The 19,754-nt window shown below is 40.6% G+C and overlaps 2 protein-coding genes across 4 annotated transcripts; both read left to right on the forward strand.

Annotated features, from left to right (window-relative positions):
* The first annotated feature begins 4,289 nt into the window (after positions 1 to 4,289).
* LOC108933633 (pepsin A-like) lies at positions 4,290 to 8,189 on the forward strand. Its single transcript, XM_029258959.1, has 9 exons — positions 4,290 to 4,345; positions 4,485 to 4,635; positions 4,802 to 4,919; positions 5,660 to 5,778; positions 6,071 to 6,267; positions 6,389 to 6,505; positions 6,971 to 7,119; positions 7,199 to 7,293; positions 8,052 to 8,189. The coding sequence occupies exons 1-9, from the start codon at positions 4,290 to 4,292 to the stop codon at positions 8,187 to 8,189; spliced, it is 1,140 nt and encodes a 379-aa protein (XP_029114792.1).
* Positions 8,190 to 11,577: 3,388 nt separating this feature from the next.
* Positions 11,578 to 18,712, forward strand: LOC108933561 (pepsin A-like). 3 transcript variants are annotated; one of them, XM_018750724.2, is made up of 10 exons: positions 11,578 to 11,719; positions 14,915 to 14,984; positions 15,192 to 15,342; positions 15,606 to 15,723; positions 16,365 to 16,483; positions 16,967 to 17,163; positions 17,266 to 17,382; positions 17,724 to 17,868; positions 17,951 to 18,049; positions 18,429 to 18,712. In XM_018750724.2, exons 1-10 carry the CDS (start codon positions 11,671 to 11,673, stop codon positions 18,564 to 18,566), a joined length of 1,203 nt encoding a protein of 400 aa, XP_018606240.1. In that variant the 5' UTR covers positions 11,578 to 11,670; the 3' UTR covers positions 18,567 to 18,712. The 3 variants fall into 3 exon arrangements, with proteins under 3 accessions (XP_018606240.1, XP_018606241.1, XP_018606242.1); XM_018750725.2 differs by having other exon boundaries at positions 14,918 to 14,984; XM_018750726.2 differs by having other exon boundaries at positions 11,697 to 11,715; positions 14,918 to 14,984.
* The last annotated feature ends 1,042 nt before the right edge of the window (positions 18,713 to 19,754 follow it).

Genomic DNA, 19,754 nt, shown 5'->3' on the forward strand with positions numbered 1-19,754 from the left:
TTTGACACAAATCATAAGGCAACATTAACAATACTGCCAATTTACCATCTGTAAACATCGTTTTGTTGAGTAAATTCAATAAAACTTCAATCATTCAAAGTTCTCTTTTTTCTACTTAATGAGCATTCTTTAAAAAAACAACGGGATAATTACAATAAAGATTTCAATGAAATGATTAAATTCAAGAACAAACTGTATACAAGAAGATACCAGAGCAAGACCTTTGTGGAGTTTCCTGGCAAGTTCTTCATTGACTGAAGCGTGAACAAAATGCCACGATGCTGTTGAAGCAGAGGCTGAGTATTTAGAGAAAACTTCACTTGACATTCTGCATATATCTCTATCCTTACCAGCTGTCTTGATCTTGAGAATAAACAGCAGAAATGTGATTCTTCCATTGGGTAGGTGGGCTCAGGTATACCTTCATTTACATTTATTCATTTAGCTGATGCTTTTCTCCAAAGCAACTTACAATGTTATGGTCACAATAATTACAAGCCTATAAATATTTACCCATTTTTACAGCTGGGTAACTTTACTGGAGCAACTGAGGGTAAGAACCTTGCCAGAGGTGGGTATCAAAGCTGTGACCTTTGCGTCCAAAGACAGTAGCCCTTACCACTATGCTACCAGCTGTCCCACCTCCACATTTGGATTACTGCTACACCACATCGAGAGAAGCCAGGCGATTTGGGCATCTGCTCAAACAGGAAGGAGACCCAAGGAGACCCATTATTTTCACATTTCTAGTTACATCACTTTATTCAAACTCAGTGTGGGGCAGGTGATAGCACTGCTATCTCACATCTCATGAGCTGTTTGGGTGTAGGTTTGAATCCACCTCTTTCTGTGTGGAGTTTGAATGTTTGCGGTGTTTCTTCCAGGTTTTCTGGCTTCCACTGACAGTGCAAAGCCATTCAAGTTGTTATCTTGTTGTGTAGCTAGCTTGCTAACTGTGCACTACAGTCTTTTCCCACCCTACAAAGGCAATGCGTTCCTGAGAAAGGTCAGTTCCTCAGAAGGTGCAGACATAATTTCCATAACTTTTAATGTTTTATACATTCCTGAGGCCCAAAACCCAAAAATCCCCAAAATCCCAAAACACACACACATACACAGGCTGAAACCACTTGTCCCAAGTGGGGTCATGGCAAGCCGAAGCCTATCCCGGAAACACAGGGCGCAGGGCTGGGGTAGAGGGGATACACCCAGGATGGGACACCAGTCCATCACAAGGCACCCCAAGCAGGACTCAAACCCCAGACCCACCAGAGAGCAGGACCCAGCCAAACCCACTGTGCCATCACATCCCCCAACCCCAAAACTGACATCATTTATATCAATTTTGGGGTTCAGGAAGGTATAAATTATTCATTAGTTTTCACAACATGAGATGGAAGTTTCCCTTTATTTTATTATATTGAATAGCTACATGTAGTCATTCAGTTCTTTCATAGCTCTAATGTTTTGTACACTGAAAAAACATTCAGAAATAAAAACTGCAAAGATATGATTGTGTCTGTGTATGGATTCAACCTTTAACTGAAAAAAAGGAACAGCAAAGAAAAAAAAAATCAATCAAAACAGTACAAATTAATTGTAACCCGAAGAACATAAATGAATTCATAGTAACCCAACATGCTGACATGTTGTCTCAGCACCTGAGCTGTGTGATTCAATGTGGGTCTCAGTTCGATGATCCCTGCTCAGTCTGTGCGGAGTTTGAACATCTACAATGTGTAAATATGTATATGTGTGTTTCACATTCCTCTGCTGGGTGCATGACTGTAAAAAGTTTAAAGCAGTTCATCTAATACCGTAAACTTCCTGGAATAAAGGTATCAGCTAAATACTAGTTAATCATTGCAAGTCACTTAGGAGATGAGTGAATACAATACAATACAATATTCAAAAAGAGTACACAGATACATACAGGTGTGGCACGGTGAGTAGCACTGCTGTCTCACAGTGCCAGGGTGGTGCGAGAGTATGTGGGTTCGAGCCCCCTCAGCCTGTGTGGAGTTTGCATGTCCTCCCTGGGTCTGTGTGGGTTTCCTCTGGGTGCTCTGGTTTCCTCCCACAGTCCAAAAACATGCTGTTCAGGTTCCCCATAGTGTGTGAGTGACAGTGAGTGTGTTCCACTGATGTATGGATGAGTGACCCATTGTAACTAGTGTATCTAGCAGTGTAAGTCACTGCGGTGAATAAGGTGTGTGGGCTGATAACACTACATAGAGTTCTTTGGAAGTTGCTTTGGAGAAAGGTATGTAATAAATATCAATATAAACACATAGTGAAGAAACAGAGATACATAATAGGTAAATAATCAGTTAGACAAATTAATAAGTTAGGTAGATGAACAAGCAAGTGTATTTCCATACAGAAGGGTTTTGAGACTACTCGAACAATGAACCTCGGTGCAGCAAGAAGTGGTAGGGAACAAACTAGGTTTGCTTGAGACTTTCATGTCTGCAGCTATGTCTCCTTCTCTTAATGTAATGCATAAATTGTACTTTTGCTGAGATGAACGTCGCTTTGGACAAAAGCGTCTGCTAAATGAATAAATGTAAATGTAAATGGGACAGCTAAGACCAAGCTTAGTACCACTCAGTCAGGTCACCCCCTGGCAGCGTGAGGATGTGTTGTAGAGTCTTGTGGCTGTGGGGAGAAACAACCGTTGGTAGCACTCCTTGGACCCCTGCGACTGTAGCAGTCTGGTGCTGGAAGTGCTTGTGTGTTTGAGCAAGGCTCCAGGCAGAGGATCTCAATCACTCTCCATGATAGACTGGACTTTATTTAGTGTTAGATTCAGTGAGTCAAGCCTCATACCCAGAAACTGTCTGCTGAATGAATAGATGTAAATGTCTCATGGCGCTCAGCTGTCAGCAGACAGGTAAATTAGAAAAAAGTACCTTGTAAGCCAATGTTGTGCTATTAATTGAAACTGCATGCAAATCTGAATTATTATAAGCTGAATGGGTTTGTCTCAGGGTATGACTGTAACTGAGTGACAAACTGTGCGTGTTTTCTAAACAGAATGCCAATATAAACATCAATAATGCAATATGATTTAATAGTGAAGTTAGACAACATAATTTAGCTAATGCTTGTACTGCTAATGTTGATGTCCAAAGGGCCTGGCAAGACAACAATAAAATCAGTTATACTGACTGAATACATAAAATAGGACTAATCCTATAACTTTTCACCTTTCTTTGAAGTTTGAGCATCTGAACTGTCTTTCATTTTAACATTTCTCATTTGTTAGTTATTTGCATATTACTTTGTATCTGGATTTTTTTATTACTGGAAAGTGAGTAGTGTGGTGATTAAGGATAATGACTTGTGACTTAATATCGTCTGTTCAAAACTGGAACTGCCAGTCTGTTGTGAAGAAGGCTGCCTTTATCCCAGGCTATTCTTTTGGCCTGTAACTCAACATCTCGGCCCTCTCCAAATCAGAGATCGCCCCCGGAAATGCAGAAAGGATGTAAATACAGCCACAGCTGCAGAACTTCAGCCAACTAATTCTTCTCTAAGAGTCCTCGTGCCTCTGGTGCCTCTTTCCCCATCAAGAATATTTGTTTCTCCCTGTCCACCACCCTAGCGGATGCCCCATTCCAGTTCCAGATTGTCTCTCTCACTGTCTGACTTGACTGCACACTTGCTGCTTGTCCTCTAAGTCCTCCTCTCCCATCACCTGCTTTTTGAACAACTACCCAGATGTTTAGACGAGTTTCCTCCCAATGGACAACACCCAGAGATGTCTTTCCTAAATGACTTTAACTTGCATCTTCATCACATTCATGCAACCAGCTCTTTGTCCCTTCTACAGCCCTTCGACCTCAATTTCGCAGTCCTCTCCCACTAAGAAGGGCGCAACCACCTTGAACCTTGTCTTTTCTGGGAATAGTTGCTTTCCAGTCATCTCTTCTAGTCCCCTTGATGTTTCTGATAATTTCCACTTCAAAGCCTTACTCAGTTATCCTTTTTAAATATTTTTTTTCATTAATTGCCACTTCATTATTGTATTCTCCAATGTCACAAGGATACTAGGCAAATACTATGCATTTGAAAGGCTTTTAATCTTTTCTAATCTTTTCTTTTCATAAAATTCTTCTGTCACTATCAACTTTTCTCCTTAGAAATTGAGTGTTTGCGGTGCTTTCTTAACTTTTTTCATTTGTATTGATAACAAGTGAGAGAATGTAAAATGGGTCCCTGTATATAAATCCCAGAACAGTCTCCTGACTAGGATGAACAAAGACAAGTGGACACAGACAGACATCATGAAGATAGTTGTAGTGTTTCTTGCTCTTGTGGCCCTGTCCGAGTGCCTGCACAAGTAAGAAAAAATATTCCAAAGTAAAATTTAACTCCAGTTTTACTTCTGAATATGTAACACAGAATGCAGGACAATGCTTCGAAATATGTGAAATATGAGTCTAAAATGTGACAGCATCCTGAGCTTTCTGTTCTTTCAGGATCCCCCTGATTAGGGGGAAGACAGCAAGACAGACCCTGAAAGAAAAGGGACTATGGAAGGAATTCAGAAAGAGACATCCCTACAACCCCATGGTTAAGTTTGATACCGAGTTTGCTGTTGGGAATGAGCCAATGACCAACGATGCAGATGTGAGTTTGCTTTCTCTTTCAGTGCATGTTAAACATTAGTTAATTCAAGTTGATCTGTGTGTGAATCTGTAGAAGATTTTTGTTAAATTGTTCTATAAGAATTGTAACGTAAAATGCCTTACCTTAATGCCATTGAACAAGCTGGTTCTGTCTTTCTTCAATGCAGCTCTCCTACTATGGTGTCATCTCCATTGGAACTCCACCTCAGTCCTTCCAAGTCCTCCTTGACACAGGCTCCTCCAACCTCTGGGTGCCGTCTGTCTACTGCTCCAGCCCGGCTTGCAGTGAGTGAGGGGCACTGGTGTTGATCATGGGGATGGTTATGGCAAGAAAATATGCCACACTGTTCTGTACTGTATAGTTGGTAGCAGTTTTTTTCTGACAATGAATGAATAATTTTGAGTTGTGGAGATTTCATTTTGATGGTCAAAGCTGATATCTTTACATTGTCAAATATGAGCAATAGTCCCCATAGGAGTTTTTTTAATATGAATTGCTTCAGTAAATATTAGTCAGTATAATAATTAGTACAACTACTACTTCTACTACTACTACTACTACTACTAATAATAATAATAATAATAATAATAATAATAATAATGATGATAATAATGAGCAACACAACAGGTTACATTGTGGTAAGAGCTGTCACCTTTCACTCCAAGGCCTACAGTTGGAATCCCATTTCCTGCTGTAATACCCTTGAGCACGGTACTTGGTCTAAATCGCTGCAGTAAGGAATGATCGAGATGGATAACTGGGCAAACAATTACAAGTAGCTAAACAATGTTAAGTACTATGTTGAAAATCATCAGCTAAGAAAATAAATGTAAATGCTACCTCCTTCATATTGGTTGGCTTCTGAACTGGATACTTTTTGGCGAAGCCTGAGTTCTTAAGTATAATTCTTGAGGCTAAAAATATGGACACTCAGTCAAAGTGCTATTTCACTTTTTAACATAACAATAAAAAATTATGATTCACAGTCTCAAATTCTTCTCAATCCCTCCCTTCACTTTCCAAGGCAACCATGCTAGATTCAACCCTCAGCAGTCCTCCACTTTTGAGGTCACCAATGAGTCTCTGTCCATCCAGTATGGAACTGGGAGCATGACTGGGGTTCTGGGATATGACACTGTCCAGGTAAGTGTTCGAAAGCTCTCCACCTTTGTATCACTGGACAAGTGGCAAATACAGTATAACTCAAATAATGTTCTGTGTTAAACTGACAGCCTTCCACTGTCTTAGTAAGAACTTCAACAATTTACTTCATTATTTTTATAATAATAAGCAATCAATTATCACCATACCCGTAGCCACTGCAGAAGACTGGCCGCTATAGGATTTGATCAAAAATCTCTACCTTGTGAAAATGCTTATTTTCATGGTAAAATGATAAATAGAACCAAAAAATTGTTTGTGTTCTCTTTTAAAGGTGGGTGGACTCTACGTTACCAACCAGATATTTGGTCTGAGTGAGACAGAGGCTACTTTCATGCAGTACATGCAAGCTGATGGAATCCTTGGTCTAGCCTTCCCTTCTATCTCCTCATCTGGTGCCACCCCAGTCTTTGACAACATGATGAGTGAGGGCCTTGTTTCTCAGAACCTCTTCTCTGTCTACCTGAGCAGGTAAAACCTAAGCAGATGGATCAGGAGCAAGTTGTTATGTCATTATCAGCACAATTTTTAATCAAAATTGCACTGTCAGCACTTTGGCTTGTGGGTGACCACCATGATTTCTTGCTTTCAGTGACTCTGAAAATGGTAGTCTTGTCATCTTTGGTGGGATTGATTCCTCGTATTATACCGGCAACATCACCTGGATTCCACTGTCTGCTGAAACATACTGGCAGATTACCATGGATAGGTATGCTGGACTTAATCCATTCCGTTCATTTCAGTAAAGTTTGTGCTCTTCCCAACACATAAACTTTGTTGTTCAACTATAGACACACTGCCTTAAATGTTCTTGGATTCATATGGTCATATGTTAATATTCATATTTAAAAAATTTTTTGTTTCCTATAAACTACACTTATACACTTTACTTTGCATCCTTGTAAGTTCTAAGTTCTGTTAAAATAAGGCTCTAGCTAAGAAATATGTATAGACTTATATATGTACATACACAGGACACACAAAGACATCCAGAACACAGGAAACAACCGCACTGTGTTGGTGCAAATAAGAAGCAACTTTAAGCGAAGTCAGGCTGAACTAAAACCATAGACTTTCATCTAATATAAGGTTTTCCTTACATTAATTCCAGCAATTGAAAAAGGTTTTTCCATGGTGGTATACTGTTCATTCACACCACTGTTACCTGTTTCAGCATGACCATAAATGGAACCACTGTTGCATGTTCTGGAGGCTGCCAAGCAGTTGTGGACACAGGCACCTCGCTCATTGTTGGGCCAAGCAGTGACATCCAAAACCTCAACTCGTGGGTAGGAGCATCTGTGGACCAATACGGAGATGTAGGTAGTACTTACCTTATTTGCCACTGCAATTCATCAGTCCTGTATGCAAAAAGACTAACACATGGAACCTTCACAGGCAGTTGTGAGCTGCAACAACATCCAGAGTATGCCTGATGTGACCTTCACCCTTAATGGAAATTCTTTCATAATCCCTGCCTCAGCCTACATCTCTCAGGTATGACTTGAAACCGCTGGTTATTCACATGTTCAGCTGTTTGTTTCTAGATAAAAAGTGTGTTTAAGTGCTAAATGAATAAATGTAAATGTAAGTGCATGCTACCTCAAAGAAAAACAACAAGGACAAAAACACAATGGAAATAGTGTGCACATAGTAACAGGAAGATCCAAGGGTGGGATATCATGCAGTTCAGTTTGACAATTTGACTTATGAGAGTGAATATAATAGCAATGTTGTAATGCTGATCAGCAGCTTGCCATGGTTCTCCTGCATGTCCCTACGTGACTAAACCAGCTATTTAATAAAACTCGAAAACATTATTTTAATCAATAGTACTTCACATCAATAATCTCTCAAAACAGAGATGCATGAGTCTTATATTTATATAGCATAATATAATTAAATGTCATACCATATGCATTCTCTAAAAGTTTGTATGCATAACAGTTGCTGTTCCAAAAAAAAAGAAATGTTCATGACGACGGTTAACTTATATAACAGAGATGAAATTGATCATCGAAGGATGATGAGTTTGTTGGATGCTGTCTGTCCACAGTTGAGCAACAGTCTGTATCATAATAGACTGTTTTTGGCAGTATTCTCAGCCAAGCCACGAACACTGCTGTAATTAGAAGTTCTGAAAAGTGCTCATAGGCATGATATTACCATGCAAAGGAAAGTTCAAGTACTGATGGACTGTAAAAAGATATATCCAAAAAGTCATTAATGTCTGTTTACTGAATTTTCCATTGCAGTCAAATGATGAGTGCACCACTGGTTTTGGAGATGGTGGTGATAGCCAGCTCTGGATTCTTGGTGATGTCTTCATCAGAGAGTTCTATGTCATCTTCAACAGAGGCAACAATTCAGTTGGAATTGCTGCAGCTGCATAATTGCCCCAAAATTAATTTAAAAACATGGGAAATAAAAATTTTGCTCTGTTAAATGTGCTGACAATCTAAAAATCACAATAAACTGCTCTTTCCAGTACATTATACTATATACTAAATAGAAATAATGTTTCATTGATTTGAAGGGGGCGCAGTGGTGCAGTGGGTTGGACCAGGTCCTGCTCTCCGGTGGGTCTGGGGGTTCGAGTCCTGCTTGGGGTGCCTTGCGACAGACTGGTGTCCTGTCCTGGGTGTGTCTCCTCCCCCTCCAGCCTTATGCCCTGTGTTGCCAGGTTAGGCTCTGGCACCCTGCGACCCTGAATGGGACAAGCGGTTCAGAAAATGTGTGTGCGTGTTTCATTGATTCATTAAAAGGTTTCTAGGATTTTGTTTCAACTTAATCTGTAAAAATTTGAAAAGTGTAGTGTGAATCATGTAAATTGTTTAGTTCTTGCTGTTATGCCATATTTAGACTGGAGCTCAGACAATAATAGCACCCTCCTCCATGCCTCAAAAGAAACCCAATGGAATAAGAAACATTACAGTACACATACAGACAGTGGGTAATCAATCTTACAAACACACATTTTCAGAACCGCTCCTCCCATACGGGGTGACGGGGAACCAGAGCCTACCCGGTAACACAGGGCGTAAGGCCGGAGGGGGAGGGGACACACCCAGGATGGGACGCCAGTCCGTCGCAAGGCACCCCAAGCGGGACTCAAACCGCAGACCCACTGAAGAACAGGACCCGGTCCAACCCACTGCGCCACCATGCCCCCGCTGGCTACAAACATACAAAATAACCCACTTCAGTAACACATTATCAACACCACAATTTTTGATGAACATACTACAATTAGAAGAAGAACACACAACATGGGAAGGCATGATGAGAATACTCCCCTCAAACCATACTACAGTATTAAAGAATCTCAAAGAGTATCACAGCGCCTGGGTAGTACAAGAGGATGTGGGTTCGATCCCCACTCAGTCTGCGTGGAGTTTGCATGTTCTCACCGTGTCTGTGTGAGTTTCCTCTGGGTGCTCTGGTTTCCCCCTACAGTGCAGAGACATGCTATTCATGTTCACCCATAACGTGTGAGTGACAGAGAGAGTGTGTTCCACTGATGTATGGATGAGTGACCCAGTGTAAGTAGTGTATCTAGCAATATAAGTCACCACGGTGAATAAGGTGTCTTGGCTGGTAACATTACATAGCATCCATTGTAAGTCACTTTGGAGGAAAGTGTCTGTTAAGTGAATAAACGTACGTTGTAAATATAAAGATTGTACATCAACATGTACCTGAAGAATATATTTTGTAAAAACTACACTTAAATAACATATAAAACATTGTGCATAGCGAATGAGTTAATGTGTGTTTTCAGTTCATTTATTCTCCGATTAGCGGACATTCCTTTTAAGGAAATCTGTTACAGCGCACAGCACAGATTTATACCAATTTCTTCTGAATGTTTCCTTGCCATAGTGGACAAGATTGTTGGTAAATTCTCTGAACAGATGAGCTCTTCACCCTCTTTGTGTGTAAGTTTTTAGTCAAGTACAGGAGCATGAAAGTTCAGTTTTCCATAACCTCCACACAGTAAAAACTTGTATAGTTCTTTTCCTCAGTCTTCTTCAGAAATCTCCTAGTTTTTCAGCCTGTTTGTTTCATATTTTACCACTTCTAAGACTCATTTTTTCTCAAAGATAAAATCAATGCTAGTTTTATCAGGATAACCATCCCTGCATAATAGTTACGTGATGTCATAATAAGTATTGTGTGTGCATGATGGCATTTCCTTATAAGAAGTAATGCAAACAGTTCTTTGATGGAAACTCATCTGTGACAAATTTTCAGGAACATACGGCATTCTTTCACAAAAGGTAGGGCACCAGCATAATTCCATGTCCCTCACAGCAAAGATGTAATTGTGTACAGATGTGGAAGAAATATTAATACATATTTGTATCTCTATACAGGGGGTGCGGTGGCGCAGTGGGTTAGACCACAGTCCTGCTCTCCGGTGGGTCTGGGGTTCGAGTCCCGCTTGGGGTGCCTTGCGACGGACTGGCGTCCCGTCCTGGGTGTGTCCCCTCCCCCTCCAGCCTTACGCCCTGAGTTGCCGGGTTAGGCTCCGGTTCCCCGTGACCCCGTATGGGACAAGCGGTTCTGAAAGTGTGTGTGTGTGTGTGTGTGTGTGTATCTCTATATGTGTAGCATTTGTGGGTGCCACTTTCTGTTTACCCCTCTTCGGGGGGGACTCAAGTCCCAGGGCCTGGAAATCACTCACGTGATTTGGATCAGAATGACCTTTCTGCTATATAAACTGAACTGTAAGGAGCTGCCAGTGCTGAGTCTTGCCCTTGGCACCTGGTGACACTTTCTTAGTTCCTGTCATGCTGTTGCACCGGAAGGAAGCTGTCAGACCCAAGTGCAGAGTGTCGGCGTTTAATAGGGGAATCCAAGAAACGTAGTCACAAAACAAGCCAAGGGTCGCCGATGAACAAACATAAGCAAAGGGACAATCCAAAAGCCGTAATCCATGAGACAAGCAGGAGTCGAGGGAAGGTAGGTAGCCCGGTGAGCACACGAAGAACAATGAGCAGGGCTCAACAAGGTGTTCCGCGTCTGCATGTGCTCCGAACCTCCGTTTTATGCTCCCGTCCCCTGATCCGCCCCAGGTGATCCTCGTTGCGATGCGGGGGGCGTGACAGTTCCTTACTCCGTCAGTGTTGCTCATTTAGTCTGTTCACTTATCTTGGAAAGTTCTGCACCAGTGTTTCACTAACCACAAAACTAAAAATGCACCATCCTGCCCCAGGCAATGATTGTTGTGGTACCTTGAATTACTTCCATGCACTTTTCCAGTATCATTTTAAAAATGAAAAAATTGATAATTCTATTATAAATGACAAATATGATCATTCTACTGAGGTGCAAGATTTTTACAGAACCTAACCCACAAAAAAACAACAGATGCTTCTTTAAGTAAGCTTATATTGATTGTGACTTTTAAAAGCTTTTGTTAATCATTCCTTTAATGACTGCATACAAATTAAAAAAGCCAAAAATGGGATGAATCTATTAGAAATCAGAATAGAATAGGTAGCTAGGGCAGTGAGGTGTTTTTATTTTATTAAAATCAATTAATTTCATCAAAAATGATATTTGAATAAAATCAATCATTAAAATCAACTGAAAATGTATTAATGTTGTTTAAAGCGATTAAAAAATTTATAAAACAAATGTTTACATTGTGATGGACTGGGTGTACTCAGCCTTGTGTTTTTCATTGGAAGCTTTTATTGATTGTAACGCAGCAGTTGGACTTCGAGTTTTGAGCAGATTTCTAGTCTCAGTTGTGTACATAAGATGAGGTACAAATGCACTTTATCTGGATGGTGGAGCATTGACCTGTGCAGCTGATGACGGCCTTCATGACTTCCTTTGGATCACAGCTGTAATACAGGCAGCTGGATGGATGGTTTGAGGTGGAGAAACACTGGAGTACTTCATGGAGTTGTGAGTAGGTGTCAGCCTTCCAGTTCTTCAAGCCTGGTCTGTTCTTTCTTCAGTGCCATCAAGTCAGTGATAACTCTTAGCGACACATAGAGTGTCTCCAGAGACTTCTGTCCTGCACTTGTGCCTTTTTCCAGTTCTTCCATTGCAGCTCTGCCAAGTGCTAGTCTTCAGCCGATCTCATGGATGCTGGAGCCTTTGTTGCTGATTACTTATTCCAAGAGCCAAACATTGTCAATAACGTCTGTGTCTTCAGAACGAAAGTGTGTTGCCGTCTAAGATGTTACGATTTCTGTATTCTTTGGGTTTAATCATAGCTCTACTGTACATGCTAATATATGAGATCACTGATGTTCAATTCATCGACCTTGAAACCATGGAGAATGCAGCCTTGCCTTGCTCCTTTGCCAGTGGAAAACCATTGTGCTTCTCCCTGATCTGTTTTATCTGTTGCATATACCAGTGCACAAGATCTTTGCCAGGGAAATCAGGTGTTCTAGTACACCCATTTTCTGAGTGCATTCCCTATTTTAACATGGCTGGAGTAATCAAAGCCTTTGCTGTAGTCAATAAAATAGTTGCAGATCTTCTTCTGATGCCCCCTTGTTTTTGGAATTACCCATCTCACAGCAGCAGCAATGTCACTTGTCTCTCATTTGATGAAACTGGCTTGTGTGCCAGGGAATTCTCTTTCAATGTATGACTGCAGTCTAGGTCGAATGATCTTGAGATTGGCATTACTGCCATATGAAAGTTACTGTAAGTCTGAAATGGGTGAAAATAAACCTCATCACATTTGCCTGCGGTTAATTTGATCGGCTCGCTAGAGAGGTCCCATGAGGGATTGATGGCCCCGTCCAGCCAGCGTCTCCATTCCTCCAGCATCTCCATTCCTCCAGCATCATGGGGCAGATGTTAGCATAGTGCTCAGGGCTGTTGCCTTCAGACCCCCCCAAGTTGCAGGTTCAAATCCAACCTCCAGTTACAGTACCCATGAGGAAGGTATTTACCCTAAATTGCTCAGCTGTATAAATGGGCAGATAATTGTAGGTGGACCAACATTGTAAGTTGCTTTGGATAAAAGTGTCACCTAAATGGGCAGGACCTCTTGATTATTCACATCATCCTTCTGCTCTGCTAAAGATCATTTCAGGAAAAGGAACTACAAGGATGCAATTTTGGTCGTGACCTATGGCCATGGCAAATCACTGCTTCAACTCCAATTTCTGATATCTCTACCTGACCTTAAATGGATGAGAGGGACTGGAATGTTTTAAAATTACCCATCTCTGTAAATGGCTAAATAACTGTAAGTACCTAACCAGAGTAAGTTGTATTGGAGAAAAGCGTCAGCTGAATAAATGTAAAATGTAAATGTTTTGGGATTGGACTGGATGTGAAGCATTGCTTTAGTTCCTCAAAAGTACCACAGGCATCCAAGAGAACTTTTAAGAATTAGCCCCAACAGATGTAAGGCTACTTAAATGGTAACAATGCCTGAAAATGTAAAAAAATTCTGAAACTCTTTCAGTTTGGGGTCCTGTCCAGAATACAACTTCTTACATCTGCTCTCAGTCTGTTTCCTAGGCATGTAACACTAAAAATAACACTGTGCTACTGAGAAACAGGTGCTCTTCAGCCTTAACAAATTATAATAATGTTCTTATGTCAAAATTTCTGACTCAAACATTCATAACATGAGGTGGTAATGTAATGGAAAGTACAATCAATTGAAAACAAGAACAGCCCCGTCCTACAGTACACCTGACCCCTGACAGCTCCTTCCTGTACATATGGGTCAAACAAATTCAAAAAGCAGGAAGTCTGCAATCAAACACAGTTCAAAAGGCATGCAGCCTTCTATTGTCAACATGAGCACCAAGACTTTGATAACTATTAATAACAAGCAGGATAACACTGAGATAAAGGTTTTCAATAGCCTGGCACTAATGAGGTTGGGTTGCTCTATAATTAGACAATTACTAGTGGTCAGTCAATCCCTAAAAGTGGAAAAACACTTCAAATGTTCCAGTTTCAGCTTTAACAGTAAAAATAACCCTTGGGTGGCCCGCTGGTACAACGAATAGCGTTGTTGTCTCATAGCGCTTGGGTGATACAAGAGGATGTGGGTTTGATCCCCACTCAGTCTGTGTGGAGTTTGCATGTTCTCCACGTGTCTGCGTGGGTTTCCTCCAGGTGCTCTGGTTTCCTCCCACAGTCTAAAGACATGTTGTTCAGGTTCTCCCATAGTGTGTAACAGAGAGAGTGTGTTCCACTGATGTATGAATGAGTGACCCATTGTAAGTAGTGTATCTAGCAGTGTAAGTCACCTTGGTGAATAAGGTGTGAAGGCTGGTAACACTACATAGTGTTGCTTTGGAGAAAAGTGTCTGCTAAATACACACACACACTGTCTGCAACCGCTTGTTCCTGTTTCCTATTCTTGTTATTGAATCAGGATCACACTTGAAGATCATTCCACTCTTCTGCTGAACTAAACATAAACATTGTCTTCTCATCTTAAAAGCACGACAAGGATCACAATTCTATTCACATTTTATTTTGCTCCCAACCCCAAAGTCACTCAAAGTGAGTGACAAAACTGGATTTTGTAACGAGGGACATTTTAAGGTCAGTTTTTCCACTAAACTTGCTTTATTTAAATTCACAAGGACACTAACTCTGCGTGATCTGCTATGCTGGTACATGTGTTTACTTGTATAGTTTCTACAATTGAAGTCTTGACAGGCTACAATCTAAGGTATCGTACATCGTACAGTTGATTTCATTGGTTATACTCTGGCTGAGCATTCGTGAATCTCCCCACGGTACAATTACTGGTCCCATGGACCACACATACGTCTACAACTGACAATACATCCCATGGCTTTTCCGACACCATCGAACTAATGTTATTTACATCATTGCACTATGTTATGGTAAATGTTACCTTGTCTCGCACATCAGTGTCAGAAGAATGTGATGAAAATGTATTTAAAGAGGGTTTGACCTTTTTCTTACAGAATGTCCGAAAGGACATTCATTGATATCTTGCTTTCATTATCACACCATAAATGTGCTTATCTCTATTTCCACTGAGAGTTTGTGTTGTTTTCTTATCCAACTGATAAAAAAGTTGGAGCCGGTGAGGTCGGTCTTTGTATATAAATGCCAGAATGTAATGTTATTTCTTCATTCCAAGCAGAGACTGACAACATGAAGCTCATTTTTGTGCTGTTTGCTCTCGTCGCCCTGTCTGAAGGCCTGAAGAAGTAAGATCTTAATGCTGTTATCTCATATTTTTTGCACTGGATATTCACATATAAAAAAGTAATAATCTTTTAAAAATGTTCTGTTTGTAAGCTAATATTTGTGAATGTAAGTAATATAACACAATGTAAAAGACTCTAGAAAGTGGCACCAGGACTCGCGGGGGGGAATTGAACAGGCAGCTGAGTCTGAGCCTTCTGTTCCTTTAGGGTCCCTCTGGTTAAGGGGAAGACAGCAAGGGAGGCCTTGCAGGAGATGGGACTATGGGAAGAATTCAGGAAAAATCATTCTTATAATCCCATGAGCAAATTTAATAGGAGTTTTGCCTTTGGGAGTGAACCAATGACTAACGATGCTGATGTGAGTGAAACAAATAAATTTTTTTCTTTCTGTTTTTCTCTATAAACTCATAATGTGTGATACATGTGGATCAACGGAAATAAGAAAACCTTTTTTTTTTATACTTTAACCCTACAATGCAATATTAAATTAGCTGTTATTTTGTGCAATTATCAGGTGTTTTCTCTGTTTTCATTTTACATATTCGTATGTTTCACAACACCAGAATCTAATACTTATTTTCCTCCATTCAATAAAACTGTCACATCTTTCTTGCAATGCAGCTCTCCTACTATGGTGTCATCTCCATTGGAACTCCACCACAGTCCTTCCAAGTCATCTTTGACACAGGTTCCTCCAACCTCTGGGTGCCGTCTGTCTACTGCTCCAGCCCGGCTTGCAGTGAGTGAGAGTTCCTGTTCACACCCGAAATCTGGATCAAAGCTCAGGCAATCTTTAATTTTTCATGTCTGTGATCAGAATTAGAGGAGAAACCAAACACGTGCTAAGGGAGAAATCAAGCATTAACCTACATTACACAATGTCCTTTATAAGTTTTTAAATAGGTACCCTCAGAACTGCTGAATCCTTCTCAACATTCAAGTAGAGTCACAAAATACATTCTTGCCTACCCCTTTCTGTTGTAACCTCTTACCTCCTCCATAACATTCCACTAAATTATCTGTCACAATAACCATTGTATTCCTTATCAATTATATATGCAGCTACTAATGTAAAGTGCACCTGCAAAACGGTATTATTGGACAAACTGACTGTACTCTGAGAAACCCTAACTCTACATCTTTGGACTTTTATTTACTCTGAGTTGTACACCACTTTGGAGAAAAGCATCTGCTAAATGGACAAATATAATGTTATGTGAAGGTACAATAGCAGGACTCCATGGAATATAGAGAGAAACTTTGGTTATGATTTAAAAACCTTAGCGCTTCAAAGAATACTTGGTCTCCCAAGAAAGCATATGTAGGATCAGATCACTTTATAGCTAAATTCCATAACGTCCCTCTCTTCACTCTTCCCAGCCAACCATGCTAGATTTGACCCCCAGCAGTCGTCCACTTTCAAGGCCACCTCCACTCCTCTGTCCATCCAGTATGGAACTGGGAGCATGACTGGGGTTCTGGGATATGACACTGTCCAGGTAAGTGTTCGAAAGCTCTTCACCTTTGTATCACTTAGTCAGGTGGCAAATATATACACACACACATTTCTGAACCACTTGTCCCATACGGGGTCACGGGGAACCGGAGCCTAACCCGGCAACTCAGGGCGTAAGGCTGGAGGGGGAGGGGACACACCCAGGATGGGACGCCAGTCCATCGCAAGGCACCCCAAGCGGGACTCAAACCCCAGACCCACTGGAGAGCAGGACCCGGTCCAACCCACTGCGCCACTGCGCCACTGCGCCCCCCTTGTGGCAAATATAACTGAAATAAAGTTTTCTGTTAAATTTCAAAAAATGGCTAATGACTATGTGTATGTTATGTGACATGTGTTTGTGTTTGGGTTTGTATATTAAATGGCAGGTTTTTTTAGAGGCAAGTGCTAATTTGTCAAATTCTATCACTAACTTTCCGAGAAAAATTACAAAGGCAGTCACTAATCTTTCCGTTCTCTCTCAAAGGTGGGTGGATACACTATTACAAACCAGATCTTTGGTCTGAGTAAGACAGAGGCCCTTTTCATGGAGTACATGCAAGCTGATGGAATCCTTGGTCTAGCCTTCCCTTCTATCTCCTCATCTGGTGCCACCCCAGTCTTTGACAACATGATGAATGAGGGCCTGCTTTCTCAGGACCTCTTTTCTGTCTACCTGAGCAGGTAAAACCTAAGCAGGTGGATCAGTGGCACATTACTGTTTCATTATCATCACAACACTTTGTCTTGTACGTTAAGGTAACCAGTATTATTTTTCACTTTCAGCAACTCTGAAACTGAGAGTGCTGTCATCTTTGGTGGTATTGATCCTTCATATTATACTGGCAACATCTACTGGATCCCACTGACCTCTGATTCCTACTGGCAAATTACCATGGACAGGTAAAGTGCTTAAGATCCAATTATTACAGCTTTTTGCTATTTATCAATATGAAATAATATTCCCTGTCTTTCAGTTACCTCATAATAGTGCAGTGTTGGTTCAATAATTTTTTTTTCTTCTGAATACTTTACCACATGTAAATAATCCCCAACACAGCCTTTATGGGTTTTTATTAGGAGCTATTCCATAACAAACCCCAACGAGACATTTCAAGTCAAAGTACGTTTACATTTATCCATTCATTAGGTAGAACGGGCAGTTTTCTTTAGTACAAACACCTGAGATCATCTCATCCTCATTTACCTGGATTTCAATGTCTCAACATTACTACCTATTGCAGTGTGATCATCAACGGAAACACTGTCGCATGCGCCAATGGATGCCAGGCAATTGTAGACACAGGAACTTCCGTCATTGTTGGACCAAGCAGTGACATCCAAAACATTAACTCCTGGTTGGGAGCATCTGAAGACCAGTTTGGAGATGTAGGTGGTATTTATTTGTTCTGCGATTGGCATTCTAGTTGATCCAAATGCACCGAAGTGAGATGTACGACTCTCCCCACAGTCTTTCGTCAGCTGCAGTAACGTCCAGAGCCTGCCTCATGTGACTTTTACCCTTAACGGATACACCTTCACACTTTCTGCATCTGCCTATATTTCTCAGGTATGTTTCAAAACATTCAATATGAATAATTCAAATGGAGCGGGATGTGGTGGTGTTTGGAAAAATGTCATACTCCCGTTACATCTGCCAAATTTTGTGACAGCAGTTTTAACTCATAAATATGAGCAGAAAGGGTTGCGTTTTCTTCCCGAACATCCTGCAGCATTTCTTTTATCTACCTCAAAGTTTATCAGTTGTACTAATATATATGGCTATCATATGCCAATGTATAAGGGTTGCCAATGGTAACCATTTCATTTGCGTTAATCATAAAAATAATGGTGGACAAAATTAAAACTATAAATTTAACATTGTTGGATCATTATCGTTACATCATTAACACCTTTTTTTTTTTTTTTTTCTCACATTTGTCTTTCAGACCAGTCAGAACTGTAAGACTGGCTTCGGCAGTGGAGGTTCTGACCAGCTGTGGATCCTGGGTGATGTTTTTATCAGACAGTACTATGCCATCTTTGATAGAAGCAAAACTTCAGTGGGTCTTGCTGCAATTGCATAATATGAGAGCAACATGCTAAAGATATACTATTGTGAACCAAAATATTTAGTAAATCCTTGTCAAACCTGAAGAGTGAATGTGTTACACTGTATCCTAAATATTGAATGTAATAAGCTGCCTACAAATAAATCATTGTTCAAGGAAAATTGTCTTCAGGTTTCTTTGTAGACAGTGTGAACTTTTAGATTTTCTTCTAAAATATTACAGTAACAGTGTTAAGGTGTTTTATGGACCTGAAATGAAATCACTCTCTGATAAAAGTCATTGACAGAAACTAATAATTTAAATTACTTATTAATTTGCATGAAATAATTTTTTCATAATTTGCATGTGTTAAAATGGGAGGGGGGCACAATGGCACAGCGGGTTTGATCAGGTCCTGCTCTCTGGCGGGTCTGGAGTTCAACTCCCCCTTGCGGTGCCTTGCAATGGACTGGTGTCCCGTCCTGGGTGTGTCCTCTCCCCCTTCAGCTTTGCGCCCCGTGTTGCCGGGTTAGGCTCCGACTCGCCACGACCCCGCTCAGGACAAGCAGTTTCAGGCAGTGTGTGTGTTCATTGAAATTGATTAAAGGAACCAAAATAGCTAAACGGCACATGTATGTGTAAGCAAGCATGGGGAGTGTAGCAGAATGAAACTGGATTTTTCCAGCTCAGTTCCAGTGTTTACAATTCTTGCCCGGTGTTTGAGTGTGTTGGCGATCAAGATGAACATTGCACGTTTATGATGAAACAGTGAACATTCACTACTGAATAGGAGTTTGTGGGCATAATGGAATTAATTTTAGTATTAATTATAATGTAAGTCAAAAATAAAAATATCTTTTTTATTTTTATTACAGAATGTCCCATAAGAACGAATCATTTTAATGGTTGATCCTGTTCATAGTCTCGGTATCAGTTATTTTTGGGGGGAAATTTTTTTTTTTTTTCCTTTATACATTGGAAGAATAGTGCAGTGTGCTAGCAAAATAGAATAAAACAAAGAAGCTATGCTGTAAGAATCATGTTTGTATATACCATCTATTGTAGAATGTACTTTTGTTTACTCTTGCTTGTACGTCACTTTGGAGAAAAGCACCTGCCAAATGCATATCTATCATCCGAGACACCCAGCAAAAAGTTTCTGGATATACTTCTGGGATGTTGTGCATGCCCCACCCCAGTCATGAACCATCATATATTATTATA

The sequence above is a fragment of the Scleropages formosus genome, chromosome 16 (assembly GCF_900964775.1).
Source record: "Scleropages formosus chromosome 16, fSclFor1.1, whole genome shotgun sequence".
Taxonomy (NCBI): domain Eukaryota; kingdom Metazoa; phylum Chordata; class Actinopteri; order Osteoglossiformes; family Osteoglossidae; genus Scleropages; species Scleropages formosus.

Bases quoted from the DNA above. Each gene is read 5' to 3' on its own strand.
- LOC108933633 (XM_029258959.1), top strand. From the start codon at position 4,290: ATGAAGATAGTTGTAGTGTTTCTTGCTCTTGTGGCCCTGTCCGAGTGC. The intron at 4,346-4,484 runs GTAAGAAAAAAT...CTGTTCTTTCAG, and splicing joins CTGTCCGAGTGCCTGCACAA to GATCCCCCTGATTAGGGGGA. The intron at 4,636-4,801 runs GTGAGTTTGCTT...TCTTCAATGCAG, and splicing joins CAATGACCAACGATGCAGAT to CTCTCCTACTATGGTGTCAT.
- LOC108933561 (XM_018750724.2), top strand. From the start codon at position 11,671: ATGGATGGTTTGAGGTGGAGAAACACTGGAGTACTTCATGGAGTTGTG. The intron at 14,985-15,191 runs GTAAGATCTTAA...CTGTTCCTTTAG, and splicing joins CTGTCTGAAGGCCTGAAGAA to GGTCCCTCTGGTTAAGGGGA. The intron at 15,343-15,605 runs GTGAGTGAAACA...CTTGCAATGCAG, and splicing joins CAATGACTAACGATGCTGAT to CTCTCCTACTATGGTGTCAT.